This window comes from Lepeophtheirus salmonis, chromosome 13, assembly GCF_016086655.4.
Source record: "Lepeophtheirus salmonis chromosome 13, UVic_Lsal_1.4, whole genome shotgun sequence".
NCBI lineage: Eukaryota > Metazoa > Arthropoda > Copepoda > Siphonostomatoida > Caligidae > Lepeophtheirus > Lepeophtheirus salmonis.
In genome coordinates, this window is record NC_052143.2 from 24,639,551 (window position 1) to 24,654,326 (window position 14,776).

The window sequence follows — 14,776 nt, forward strand, 5'->3', positions numbered from 1 at the left end:
CATGAAAATGAGATGAATATTAATATTCAATTGAGTCATTAAATGAAGAATAATCACCAATTCAGGATAAACACGCCTTTCCGGTATATCACCAAAAAACATTTTTAAAATGAACGCAGTATCTTCTCCAACTACTTATTTACTTAGATGATAGGTTGAGCGATTTACTATAATCAAAAACTAGAACAGACCTTACGAAATATGTTTATAGTAAGTATTTTTAGAGGCGTACACCCATGAACGAATCAGCCCTGTCATGGTCAAAATATAGTACATATTATACACTTTACTTATAACACTAAAAGAAAATACCACCATTTTTAAATTGTGATAATTCCATGTTTCAAAAATGGTGCTTGGCTTATATGCTGGCGAAGGAGAAATGTATATACTATTTGTAAAATACATATTCAATATGCAAAGGACCTGCAGAAATCATCCAGACATTTTTTGTTTTATTTGTGGTAAATTGACATTTTATAACCAGAAAAGACGTATTATACCTCGAAATGGAGCTTCCAGCTCTCTAATATTGTAAGTAGGAGCAATTAACCGAAAATTTTGTTATGACATATCAAGGGTTCTTTCACCAATGTTGCTTAGATCCCTCCACATTGATGATATGAACTTTTTTGAGTTATACCGCTCATGCATCCATATTTCAAAAGGATTTGACCCAAGGTCACTCGTTGCAGACCAGTAGCGAGTGAAAAATTAGTATAGACAGACATTTTAAGGAATCCTCGACGCTGATCTTCACAAAATCCAATTCTATTAACCAAAGGCAGTTTAGCTGGGATTTCGTTGCCAGGGATTCCTTCCCACACATGAACACTGATCTCAACTTCGGGATTCCACTATCAAGAGGGATTCAATTTGACACTTTTTGAGTTCGACCGCTTTATCTTTCCTCTGCTTTTCTTCGATCTTAGCTCACAAATATTATGCAATTATATTATGGACTCTTCTTATAATTAAGATCAATTAAAAAATGCATTTTAAAGTATTGTGAAAGCCTTCTCTCAATAGCAATATAGAACATTTTTGATACAAAAAAATTTTTTAACTATAGGTAAGACTTTCAGCTATCAGATGAAATATTTTTAAACTTTCTGAAATTATTTGACTTGGAGCTATTAGCCTCTGAATCAAAAGCTCTCATTTTCAGTTTTCAACGAAACTGACTCAAGTTATAAGCTTGATACAGACATTTAAAAAAAAACATTGTAAAATTTGTGATTTAATTTTTTTTTTTTTAGAAAACACATCTTTTTGATTAACCAAAACATTTCAAACATCTAATTTTACTACAAAGATTTATTTTTTCCGATAGAAATATATGTGAGTATTTTCAACCCTCCCCCCCCTGGAGTAACGTCCCTGATGTCATAGTTACTTATTCTTATTTTTATGTATGGCCAGTACCAAATAGGATTAGGGACTAATTCTTGTAAAAGATCTTCATTTCTATATATTGAAACCTATTCATACTCTTTTTATTTGATTACATTAAAGTTTAAATACGTTTGTTTTTTATATAATAAGAATAATTATTGGTTTTATCTCTTTATTGCATGGATTACAGACTTAATCATCCTCCTTTCAGCAGTCTTCATCTTCTTTCTCCCGATTGTACCTAAAAAAATAAAAATTTATGGTTATTTTCATCGTTTAATAAGTACAAGGATTTTTGACTACTTTGTATCTAAATATTCAAACAAAATGGAAATGAGGTTCTCCAATAAAGTATTTGGACTTTTTGATGTAATAATTTCCTTTGATGGAACATTTTTGCCCGAATAAAAGATACTATTTTTGTTTTTCAATAAATCCTCTCTCTTCAACTCAACTTCCTCGGATGTTTGAGGATCTTCTTCTACACTCTCATTGCTATCTTGATCTTCAGATCTGTCATTCCAACCTTGTTTATGATGTTCTTTACATTTAGAATAACAAAAACTTTTACAAATATATGTGAAGCATTCATTGCACTTTCTACGGGAAGAGATTGAAATATAAAACTACATATATTTTAGTGGATTCACGTATGTTTACCAACAACAAGACTCATGAGCATCAATAAACTTTATGATTTTTGCCTCAAAAGATTAATAATCAAAATATAAAAATGGCACGGGATGAAAATAGGTGTATGAATAAATCAATGGTATACGGGGAAAAAAATATTTTTATTTATTTCTATATTTTGAGTTCAGCTATTCCGATTATCAGGGGTGTCCGCAGGGAGTATTTGAAGAGACTGTAGTCCAGCCCCCCCCCCCCAATTAAGGATTTTTAGCTATTTACTATTTTTTTTTTTTTTTTTTGGTCAGGATGAAATTTTTTCCCACAAAATGGGGGTAAATTTTTTTAAAGGACTTATTTACTTAAAAAAAAAGACATTCCGGCAAATTATGCAGGAGAACAAAAATTAGATTTAAAAAAATGATTAGAAATGTTTTAAAAAAAATTAATTTTTCGCAAATAACTGTGCATTTTGGAATTTTTTCTTTTTTTTTGAAAAAATAAATATTTAAAATTTTACTAAAAAATTGCGGACTCTCCTGATTATTATTGTTTTTGTTCATCAAAACGTTATATTATGAATAGGAAGAGAGGTTTTTTTATACATATATAGATCAAATAGATTTTTATAATCATTTCATTGAATTTATAGGTTTTCCACAAAGTTATCAAATAGGAGAGATATATAAGAGTGACTACAATGTAACTTAATATCGACGCTTCTAAGTTTTTAATCAGCAACCATCAAGTGAATCCCTTAATAGTATTTGAAATTTAATTTCTTACGGACAAATCTGTTCAATTAGTCTGAAAATATAAATGGTTTGATATGTAAAAATGAACGCAGTTTGTAAACAATGCAGTGTTACAACAAAAAATCATTGGTGTAAAAGTAATCCACAAAAAAAAAAATTCGTAGAATGCTTTTATAAATTTCGAATATTTATTTTTTATATTATTTTTTTTTTTAATTTATAAACAATTTTTAAATGTATGTATAAATCTGAAAAAGTTAATATTTAAAAAAAAAATACTGAGTTTCATTAAAATTATATTTTAATTGTTAGCATATTACTACTGCATTAGTTACATTTCTGTCCATAGAGTTGCCTACTTTTCTTTCTTAGAATTTGTCTCCTGATATTCTTTTATTTTGCCCATTATGAATTGCTGAATGAGGCTTTCCTGTCTAAAGGATCCGTGTTGATAAAAAATGTTGCTGCCTTGGACATTCCACAGTTCCTAAATGTGAGTATAAAACATGTAATTATGTAATAATTTATTTAGTATTATGATTCTACCTTATTTAGAAGAAAAAGTATAATGGCAATAAAAATATATCTTGCAATCAATCTTGAAAGATTCTCAAGCATTTCTCTTCACTCTCTTTTTAGATAATGAATTGAATACACTAAGATGGCATTTTAAACAAATCAAATATATATTCTTTGTTTATCATTTAGACAGTGTTGAATTTCAATAATTTCTTCTTGTTACTTTTGTCAGTGCCTCTTAAACTTGTATATATTTATACATAGGGTTGGTTGTAACGTGTGCGGAACTTGGGTTAAAGATAAATGGACAGCCCCTTTTTTTCTCTCTTAAAAAAAATGAGGGGCCCTTTCTGAAAAAAATGCGGCCTTTCTTAATTATACTTAAAGAAGGACATTTTTTTAATAAATAATATATGTTTTATTACAAATTACCTTATTTATAAAGACCATGATGGCCTTTATTAATAAATTGTGTGCATATTTAATTTAGCGATGTTTTTTCCTTTAAAATGACCATAAATTTAACATTTATCCAGTGCAGAGGCCCCAATTAAGAGCAGGGACTAGGGCACGTTCCCTACTAAAATATGTCCTGTCTATACAGTACATGAATAAAAAATCAGGGCAACCAAAAAAATATGGGCACTTCTTTTTAGTAATCCAGTCGAATATCTTTCATTTATTTGCCGGGTGATCCATTGAAATCTGAACACTTCTAATTCAATAATCATTAACGAAGGTTGAGTGATTTTAATTAATTAATATTTCGATATATTAAAGCATTTAAGAAACTAGTTACAAAACAAAACAAACTTGACCTCTCTAGCTTACGTTCAAGTCGGGAATATGATCCTTGAACGTGATCGAATAATTTCCATTAGGACACTCCTTGACGTTGGACGTCTTCAAGACCACCGTCTACGGCGTCAGCAAGTCCAAAATATTGGCAAAGGAAGACGGGCTCTGTCACAAAGGCAAAACTGGACCCAGAGGAGTTAAAGAAAACAGCACAGACCAATACCCTCAAGTACATGAGTACCCATACAACAGATCTAGGGATTTCAAACAAAAAAGGTTGTAAAAAGACCCTTGTGAGGATAGAGTGACCATTTTAGACACCAACAATGAACGAAACTCATCTTCTCCACTTTTTTGACACTTGTGGCTCGCTTACAGACCTGATGCCAAACCCCTCGACCACATATTTTGGGTGCATGTCGAGAGAAAGGCCTGCAGTGGATGCCAGGCCTTCTGTCGCCGCCTGGAAGTCATTATTGCCACAAAGGGCGGCTACATTAATGTATGAGATAGTTCAAATACGGTTCCCGGACTTTATAGAGACAGTTTTATTATATTTTTTTTTATCTTTTTATATTTATAGTCCAAAAACGGACCATATTGAGACAGAAAAAATTGCTAACGAGATATAGGAAAACGGCGACCCTGCACATCAAGTCATGAGAAATTAATTTAGGGTATCTTTTCTATTCGTAGTCCACCTACCACACAAAGTATATTCCAATTCAAAGAAGGAATCTGTAAAACTTCAATCTTCGATTTGAATTGTATAATAATAATTAATATTTGAATATTTCATATTTGTATTATAATTTGATTGGTCGTCTCCATAAAGTCCGGCTACCCTCAAAGACATATCTATTTATATTATTAATTTTGTTGAAATTCTTTTGTTTATTAATAAGTTATACCTTGTTGAGATTTAAAATTGAAAGTGTTCAGATTTTAATGGACCATTCAATATATGTGTGTTCAAACATTCAGTTACACGTATTCATCTCTAATAAGAAGGAGACATCAACTTTCTGTTGAGTCATTTTCAAAATGAAATAAGAAAATAAAAAACAAACATGAATATTTAAACAAGCAAATATATTATTCGACCAAAAATAAGAGCATATTTAGTATGCAAAGTTATATAAAAAATAACAATATCACAATGGTGTGACTAAAAAAGTATATTATAATGTATTCGATGTTCGTTTAAAAAAAAATATTAAGGCAGTAAGGCCACCAATATTAGCAGATGATTGTCTTGTTAGTTTCCAATAGGGGTTAATTTTCTTCAGAGCCTAGAGAGGAAAATAGTTATAGAATAATCAATACTTGATCCAGTATTTCAGTTACCTTGAATATGGAAGTTCGATCTTGGGTTAAAAGGACCGCTCTTCCAGTAGTTGGACGCACAACCCTTGCCATTGATAGCATAACCTTAGGATAGAGCATTGCGTTATTAGTTCGAGATCCACTTCTTTTACCAAAAGGCTAATAGTATAGAATGAAAATAAATAAATTATAATATATAGTTGTACACTTTAACAAGGTATGCATATTATTAAAAAAGAATATTAAACTTACTAGGTCTGTTACAAAGACATCCACAGAGTTATCACGTAGTGGAATTTGAGTTACATCCCACTTGCAAACATCAATACCCAAATTATTTTTTTGAGCTTCTCTAGAAGCTTGTAAGTTTAAACGTGTTCTCTCAATGGCTTTCTCATGAATTTCACCACCTAAATGAAAACCTTGAGAGTATCCGAGTGCTCCTTCAAGCGGAATGGATCCTCCGCCACACATTGGATCCACAACAATATCACCGAGAGTTATTTCCGCATAACGAAGAAGCGATGAACAAATTGTAGCTCTCAAGGTCGTAGGTCCAAAATGTTCTATGTTCCTTTTGAATAAGCTTACTTTGTTTAATGAGAGTGTACAATAGACCTGTTCTGCAATATAGAAGAACATCGATTTGATACAAAAAAAAGAAAGAATGGAATTAATCGTGCCAAATGTTTACCAACGTCAATATTAACTACGACTTCTAGATCAAATCCCTTCATTTTGACATCCCAGTTGAACTTGTCATTTATAGCACCACCTACAGCTTTTGCAACATCAACAGAAGCGAAATTATGATTCTCACCGGATCTGTAGCAGGTGCATCGGAAAGAAATGTGTTCGGGAGACGAGGGGAAAACTCGTCTCCAAGCTGCTAGTCCCTTTTTCCACAAGTATTTCTCAATGCCTTCAACAAGAAACTTGATATTTTCCTCCTGAAAAAAAGAGTGATGCCCAATCTTTACCATGAGATGCTTTATACCGTAGACTGAGATTGAAATGGGATCCCGGACTCCAGAGCAATCAAGAGATATACATTGTCAACCGTTCGGAGCTCTTGAGGAAGTCGCTCCACTTGTTCCAGGGGGGAAATCAAATAGGATACGACCCTGTCTTTTCACAACAGGACCCGACAAAATATTCGAGAAACGATCCTCGATTTCCATTTTCGTGGCACCCTCAAACCCTGTCACAGAAGTGGCTTCAATCGTTACATATCCTTGGGGAACATCCTCTCGAAGACCCTGAATTTCAGAGAGAGGGAGATCCAGGGGTAATGCCATGATAAATAATACTAATTGTCAATTGGGAGTTAGTCCTTTCTAGTTGGAAGCCTTCAACTCTCAAGGACACTTAATTATTTGGTTCTAAATAATAATATAATAATATGAAATAGTAAATAGTTTTAGTTCCAATTTCCAACATGGGTTTGTTTACGTTGTAGCATTCCAGGCGCAGCTGTGGAGAAAAGTAGTGATACCATTCACTCAAGAGTTCAAAACACAAAAAAGAAGGAAAACTCAAATCCACTTGCTGGAATATATTATGATTTTTTCTGACTCAGATATGAGGTGATTAAAAAACAAATAAGATTGGCCCATTTAAATTTTTCATATGAATATAATACATTTTAAAGAAACCAGAAGTGGGCATTCCGTAAATAACTTCCGCTAAATAGTCGACTAAGAAAAAATTAGCGGATTGGTAATCTGGTGCACCCGAATATTGAAAAATTAAATTAAATTCTTTGGAAAAAAATTTTATAATATCAAATTTTTTGAAAGACAAATTCAAATGTTAAATTTTTGAAAAAAAAAATTCAAAAATACACAGCTATTCAAACAAGTAAAATTTTTTTGAATTTTTTTTCTAAAATCCTAGTTATTCTCAACAAGTTAAATACTCCCTGAAAAATGTAAAAGAGCCATTCTAATCATTACTTCTTACTTCCTTAAAGATGTACTGGTTTTCGAAGATTTGAGCCTATTCACCTTTTCTTTTAGAGAATATTTTTTATTAAATGAAGTTTTGGGATTCATCTTTATTCTTGTTACTACTATAATACTCACAAATTCTAAGTGGCATCCTGTATTTCCCGACTCAGATACTTCATGGCCCATGGGAGTCCCCTTGCAACAGCCCTGATAGTGATAAGGTCAACAGGCATTACCATTTATTTTAGGAATGTAAAATTCAATTTATCATCTGCACATGATGTATAGAACCTTATCGAACCCCTTGTATCACTAAAAGAGCAGCTGTAGTTCTTTAAATTATTAGCCAGAAATAGCTTGAATTATTGTTTTGGCCGGAGAGGGAGTGACAGTGCGTCGGTTGGAAAGTATCGGGCGCTTCGGATGTCATGAGTGATTTAGTCGCGGAATTTTGCTCCATTACAGGTAAATTCAACCGAAAGGGTTGGTTTTTGAGGTAGAGGGAGCTTCATAATCCTTTGACATCATTAAATTATTAGCTAATTATATTTCTATGTCAATATAATTATATTAATGAATAATTATTCTATTGCTATTCAACCTCTAGGAGCAGCGCCTTCCGTTGCATCCTCCTTACTCACAGTATGCAACAATTCCTTGGAAATGGCCATCAACATGCACATGGAAAATGGAGGAACAGAGAATGGAAATAATGTAGTAGGAGAAGATTCAGAGCCTCTGGATCAACCTGGCACGTCTGATCAAGTCAGAGCTCCTATTCCACAAAAAGTAGACACCCTAATTGGACCTGGCTTCGAGGGCTATGCTGTAGCCAAAGGGAATCCACATAAGGCAAGGATCCGTTCCGTCTTTGATGGATTTAGAAATTTTAGTAATGAAAGTACTGGTGAGATTTCTCTCTTTTTTAATTGCTTTCATGGGTTTAATTGACTCTTTCCTATACATTCTATCTAGATGATTCCAAATTACCTGTAAGTCGTAAGAAAAAAAGGACACTGGAAGAATTATTTAAACCTCCCCTAGACTTAACTTATAGGGGTAACTTTCAATCCGCAAGAGATCATGCTACAAACGCAAAAAAGTGGCTCCTAATTAATATTCAAGATGCGGGCGAATTTCAATGTCAATTATTAAATCGAGATGTATGGTCGAATGAGGCCGTGAGATCCATTCTTAAAGAACATTTTATATTTTGGCAGGTCTGGAATCATTTAAAGTTATATATGTAAATATGTGGAAGAACTGACCTATTTAATCTCGTAAATTCATAATTTTAATTTAAAACATAGATGGGTAAGATGCATGTTATGGCACCAACTAGTCTTAAATGATTGTCACCTGAAATGCAATGACATAATAAGTTCCTGATTTAAATTTAAGTCAAATTGGTGCAATCGGACCATAATGTTTCAAAATCTAAAATTAAAAACATGTGTAAATTGTATATTTTCAAAGCATAATCATTTAAACCTTCGTATGTCATTTAAAAGGAATTTTTAAGTTGTATGTGGCTTGTAGACTGTAGTTTTACCCCTTGCATGATTGAAATCAATAACTTGAAACACTCGCTTGCTCATAATTTTAAGTTAGATTTGGATTTACAATTGAATTATCTCGCTCTTTGATTCCTATCTTTTTAATGGCAATGTCAATAATTTTCAAAATCGATGAATATCTTGTATTTTTCAGCAATACGTTGAATGTGAAGACGCTCAAAGGTATTTAACTTTTTATCCTGTGGTTAACTATCCTTATGTATCTGTAATTGATCCACGAACTGGAGAAAAACTTGTTGAATGGAACAAATTCGATTCCACTACTTTCTGTGATTTAGTAACTGAATTCCTTTCTTTACGTTCATCTCTCGAATCTCCCAAAGACTCTGACCTTCCTCCAAACAAAAAGTTTAAGTCTGATGTCTCTGTAAGTTTAGTTGATTTTTATGAGATCTTAGTGTTGAACTGTAAGATGGGCAGAAGAGTTAACAATATTTATTGGCCTAATAATTTATCTTGAAATATATTTTGTTAACTTCATTTGTAGAAATATATATCAAATTTGTTAATATACTTTAATTTTATTAACTAGGATTTCAGTGTGGTAGATGCAACTGAAGAAGATCAGATTGCTATGGCCATAAAGGCATCTCTTGAGGCTTCAAAAGAAAAGGTAAAAAACATGGATTCTGATTCTGAGGTTGATGTTACATATGACGACGACTCCAACTCATCGTCCTTCCTTAGTTCTGTTAAAGATACTTCTTCTAAATTGAGCAAGTCTTCAATCCCATCTACGCCTAGTAATGCCTTTTTAATTCATTTTGAAGTGAAAAACCTTTTGTTGATCTATTTTAACATCATCATTTTACTATTAATAGGTGTTTCAAAAACAAATGAACCTTTACGGAAATGGGAGGAATATTTGGGTAAAAGTGATGATCCTATCTCCAGTATTATGATTAGATTCCCCGACGGAGCAAGGGAATCTAAAGATTTTCCATCAACTAGCAAATTAATTGTGAGTAATTAATATATAATCATTATCTCCCTTTTTGTATAAAAATAATTACTTTTTTACATTCTGATTCTAGGCTATCATATTATATATCGTATCAAAAGGTTTCCCTTCAGAGACCCATGAAATTGTGACAAATTTTCCTCGACGAATAATAACGGATCTTGATGATGAAAAAACTCTCAGTGAGCATGGCTTATATCCACAAGAGACCTTGTTTGTCCAAAAAAGATAGCCTATAATTCTATTTATTTAAATATTTATTTCGACCTATTTTTTTAATTCATGTAAATTTGAAAAAAAAAAAAAACAACGAATAACTAATTTCATTTTCTGAATAAATCTTCTATACATAAATATTATTTAAAACTAAATCTGTGATATATATCAATTTTGAATTGATATTGTATCAACGTGAAATCTCTATATATACAAATGTTCTCATTTGGGATGATCATAAAGATATAATGTCCATACATCAGGTTAGTATTTTTAAAATGTGGATATAGTGATAGGTAGAAATGCAATTATTCATTTACATTATATCAAGACTTCGATTATTCCGTTGTCTATCAAACATCATTTATAGAATCTTTGTGTTCGTGAGTACACTGGAAATGCTCCTTGGCAAAACAATCTTTAAATTATAAGCAACACAACTACTTGAGATCCTAATGCTGCAAGAACAATATTTATAAAGTTTGAATACTTATGCTTAGATTTAAAAAAGAAGAAGATTGTATCTTTGTATACCAATGCGGGTTCGTCTGCAAGCTGTACATAATCTACCTCTAAATCATTCAATTTATTCCAGTAAGGAAATAATAATGAACGAAAAAGAATAATAAAATGAACCCAGAAAGCTCTGTCAACAAAACTAATAATCTAATGTTGAACAAAGAAAAGTAAAATATTAGATATTTTAGTCTCTCCTTATGAACTCTTTCTATACACCTAATAAACAATTTTATGAAAACTAGGTTTCTTATTATTAATTTCACCCCTCTTAAATTTATAACTAAGTATATAGGCAAAACTACGTTACTAATAGTAATCAACAACCCCAACTTCTATTTACAACTAAATCCAAACTTCAAAATGGAAAGGAAATAACCGTGGACATCTCTAGCTATGAAATAACCCTTATTTTAATAATCTCAATAATCTCCTCATAAGTATTGAAGTGTCTAAACAGGGAACATTAAAATGAATATGGAACGATATCATTAATCTTTTGGCGTGCGTTTTTTTTTTTTTTTTTTTACTAGAGTGCAAATGGATTTATCATATTTATAAAGTAAATGCAGTAAATTGTATATTTAACAGCTCATAACTTACCCTATTTAAACTATTCAAAATTTAATTTTTTTATTAAAAACTTAACACATAATTTTAATTCAACTTAATTTTATAATGAAACAAATATAGTATGTACAATGTACAAGTGGCATTGATGAAAAAAAAGAGCTAATTCACTATTCATTCTGATTTCAGCTTTGAAAATTTTTTAGTATTAAAAGAATTTTTGCAAGGACTTTTCCTTCTTTTATTTACATGAAGATAGCTGTTTGCTTCAGACACAATCATTTTTGCATACATATTAAACATTTTTGAAGCAATTTGATTAAAAAAAGTGCTGCTGCTAAAAGATGATTATTACTGCATTAAGATTTGTCAAACCATCCTTTAGTTTGATTAGAAGAAAAAATCTTCGTGCACCTTTTAGAAAAACACTTCTTCGAGTAGCCATAGATAAAATAATATTGCGTCTTTCTTTATTTAAAAAAAATATGTTGTAACAGTTTATAGAGATGTCCTCCAAGAAGATTATATGACTGTGCTTTTTTAAACCACCTCCATGAATTTCATTAACAAAAGATATTTTCCCAATTCATCCATTGAGAAAGTAATATCTCCATTTGAAGATAACAACTTGGTGCAGCACTCCCGATGTAACATTTTTGAAATAGAATGGGTAACAGCCACATACAAAATAAATGAGCGTCTCCGGACTTTTAAGTGAATATAATTCTATTGCAGAATTGGAAGATATAAGGATGATAAATGGAAAAAAAAAAATTCACTTGTATCATTAGTATCTTTTGTATCGACTAAAATTGATTCAATTGATGATATTGAAATCAGACAGCACCATCTCCGATATTTTTGAAATTTTGAATATAGCTTAATATTGAATAAAAACTCAAAAATCTAAAATTTTAGTTTTCTTTGACCTCCATATCAGGAGTTAAAGGCTCCTAAAGTTCAAGCCTCGAGGCCAGCACCCATGTTTTTAGACAGTTACTTCTCTTGTGTTTTTAATTATATCGATCTAATTTAAAAGTGATTAAATAGATGTTTACACATTGATTATTTAATATTTTTAGCCAATAAAATGTATCTTTGACCTTGAGGTCACGAGGTCCTCAATTTCAAACATGGTTTACTTCAATTTTTCTCAAATTTTCATGAAATGACCGTCAACATTGCAATTTTAGAAGAGGCATAAAATCGACAAATAAAAATTTCTTAACATACCTATTTCAGTTTAACCAAGTATTTGGATTATTATAAGTTTTACTATAAGATTATTATAGTGTATGGTTGTCAGAAATCGTGTGGTACACTTGAACTTGTCTCAATACACACTGTTTGGGAACCACTAATCATTAGCACTTAATATTATCTTATTTGCATATGGTAATGGGAATTTTATCAATTTAATCATTGTTATTCAACGATATTTGGATATTTGGCAGAATTGCCGTTCGATCTAATCAAATCCATATGTTACCTTCTGATTCATAGACTTATCACTTATACAATTAAGACCATTGTATTTTACTAAATCTATAATAACATATAATAAAATATATAAATGAGTGTAAATTTGTCTCACCACAATTCTAAAATAATTATTTTTTCTAATATTATACCCAAGTTTTGTACATCCCATTCTTAGTATTTCGCTTATAGCTTTGACGCAAATTTGTAAGCAGCCAAAAACTTTTTTGAAATTAATTAATATATGTTGTCGGCCATTTCATGAAAATTTGAGAAAAATTGAAGTATACAATGTTTGAAATTTATATCAAATATCTCTTAAAAATAGAATAAAAATTTACTAGATGAAATTGTAAATAAATTCGTTAAATAATTCCTGTGAAAATGTAATACATATTTGCAATAGATATATCATGTATTTTATATATATAATTAAGGTCCCTAGAATGACACACTGTATGTATATTATTTTAAAGATTTATAATTGCCAAATAAAAGTAGATATATAACAAATGTTGAAAACAAAAATATGTTTATAACTTTAACGAAGAAGTCTCTAAGTACACAAAAAACTAGATTAATCATTTGGAATTAATATTTATAAACAAAGGTTTTAATCCGGTGTGGAATGGGCATCTTAAAAAAGGAAATTGAAAATCAACATGGTAACCCTATCAATTTGAAGAATGTTATGGAGGAAAGCAAGGTTAATAGAATTAAACTTGGTAGGAGAGAAAGAATAATGTTCATGACGTTTCATTAGATTAACTACAATCAGCTGTGACAAGAGAGGAAGGAAAAAAGGATATGCAACATGGACTTATAATTATTACTCCGCACCAAATTATCTGGGTTAAGTTTTACGTCTTTTATGAGCACACACGAACGTTCAAACAGGCTTTGAATATAATTGAATCTATCTAGGAAAGGATGTTCACTACTCAGGAATTAAATAATAATGACAACTGCAAAGGAAAATAAAATTTAATTAAATATAATCTACATAATAAAAAATATACCATCATACATTTATGTTAAATATACAAAATTAAACAATTGGAATCATATAACCAATAACAATAACAGAATATTGAAATAATAGATTGATCCAAATAATATTTTCTTGTTCTGACACCGGAATCCAGTTAAAGATATCATAACTTTAGGTTGCAAAACACAAGCGAGACGTGGAGTTTAATCAAAAAGACCATCACCGTTTTTTTCTAATGTGGAAGTTGCTATATACAATTGTGCACAGGATAGATATATCTCTATCGATGAGATCTAAATAATTATTAATAATAAAGTAAATGTAAAAATGATAAAATTAGACAATAAATATACTAATAAAAAAAATGTTAGAAATAAATCCATCTTAAAGATTTAGAGCATAAGCTAATTATGTAGTAATGTCCGGCGATATTACTCCTTATTAAGAGCATCAAAAAAGATATTTTCCCCGTTATTTATGCTTATATAACAACATACTATTATCATGAAGGATATACACAATTGCTAGTTATAATGCTACACCCAATGTAACTATCCCTGTTGTTGTGACCATTTAAGCAGTTGTTTTTGCCTTTTATGAGTTTTCCGAACACCATTTGTTGGAGCCTATCAACCATAGCTAAGCCTTAAGTGATAAAAAAGTAATATTTATTGACTATGTAATATTGGAAAACCTAATTATCATACCCAAGTCTTTAAGTGAAGAAACTAGTCTCAGACAAACTAGTTGCGAACCATCCAATGCTACAACTCCTGTCCGTTGTTGTAACCATTTAAGCACTTTTTTGCCATTGAATGAGTTGTGTATGATAATTCTTGATAAATTTGGTTAAAATAGAATCATATTTTAGGGTTAGATTTAAAAAAAATTGAATACTGACTGTTAGATAGTACAAAATTCAGAGTTCCATTTCGAAATTAGTAAATATTTTATACCTTTTACTGATAACTTGATCGTCATTTGGTGTGGATGACTCAAAATATTTTTATATGTATTTCTATAAATGGCATCAGTACCAAGATCCTCCATTAATTTAATGATGGTTCCTCGGGAAGGGATAGGTTTACCCGTGC

General features: G+C 30.8%; 3 protein-coding genes across 5 annotated transcripts; 1 reads left to right on the top strand and 2 right to left on the bottom strand.

Moving 5' to 3' along the window:
- Nucleotides 1–1,457: 1,457 nt before the first annotated feature.
- On the bottom strand, nucleotides 1,458–3,470 carry LOC121128314 (uncharacterized). 2 transcript variants are annotated; one of them, XM_040723900.2, is made up of 5 exons: nucleotides 3,327–3,470; nucleotides 3,140–3,267; nucleotides 2,812–2,832; nucleotides 1,851–1,995; nucleotides 1,458–1,636 (listed from the first exon to the last, which is right to left on the bottom strand). In XM_040723900.2, exons 1-5 carry the CDS (start codon nucleotides 3,396–3,398, stop codon nucleotides 1,613–1,615), a joined length of 390 nt encoding a protein of 129 aa, XP_040579834.1. In that variant the 5' UTR covers nucleotides 3,399–3,470; the 3' UTR covers nucleotides 1,458–1,612. The 2 variants fall into 2 exon arrangements, with proteins under 2 accessions (XP_040579834.1, XP_040579833.1); XM_040723899.2 differs by having other exon boundaries at nucleotides 1,699–1,995.
- Nucleotides 3,471–5,170: 1,700 nt separating this feature from the next.
- Nucleotides 5,171–6,898, bottom strand: LOC121127724 (tRNA (guanine(6)-N(2))-methyltransferase THUMP3). Of its 2 annotated transcripts, XM_071892832.1 has the most exons (5): nucleotides 6,421–6,898; nucleotides 6,118–6,373; nucleotides 5,676–6,046; nucleotides 5,445–5,582; nucleotides 5,171–5,389 (listed from the first exon to the last, which is right to left on the bottom strand). In XM_071892832.1, the coding sequence occupies exons 2-5, from the start codon at nucleotides 6,158–6,160 to the stop codon at nucleotides 5,279–5,281; spliced, it is 663 nt and encodes a 220-aa protein (XP_071748933.1). In that variant the 5' UTR covers nucleotides 6,161–6,373; nucleotides 6,421–6,898; the 3' UTR covers nucleotides 5,171–5,278. The 2 variants fall into 2 exon arrangements, with proteins under 2 accessions (XP_071748933.1, XP_071748932.1); XM_071892831.1 differs by having other exon boundaries at nucleotides 6,118–6,559.
- Nucleotides 6,899–7,677: 779 nt separating this feature from the next.
- Nucleotides 7,678–10,264, top strand: LOC121128042 (UBX domain-containing protein 7). The gene is made up of 7 exons (XM_040723609.2): nucleotides 7,678–7,837; nucleotides 7,980–8,279; nucleotides 8,348–8,592; nucleotides 9,083–9,316; nucleotides 9,482–9,692; nucleotides 9,771–9,910; nucleotides 9,984–10,264. The coding sequence occupies exons 1-7, from the start codon at nucleotides 7,801–7,803 to the stop codon at nucleotides 10,140–10,142; spliced, it is 1,326 nt and encodes a 441-aa protein (XP_040579543.1). The 5' UTR covers nucleotides 7,678–7,800; the 3' UTR covers nucleotides 10,143–10,264.
- Nucleotides 10,265–14,776: the final 4,512 nt, after the last annotated feature.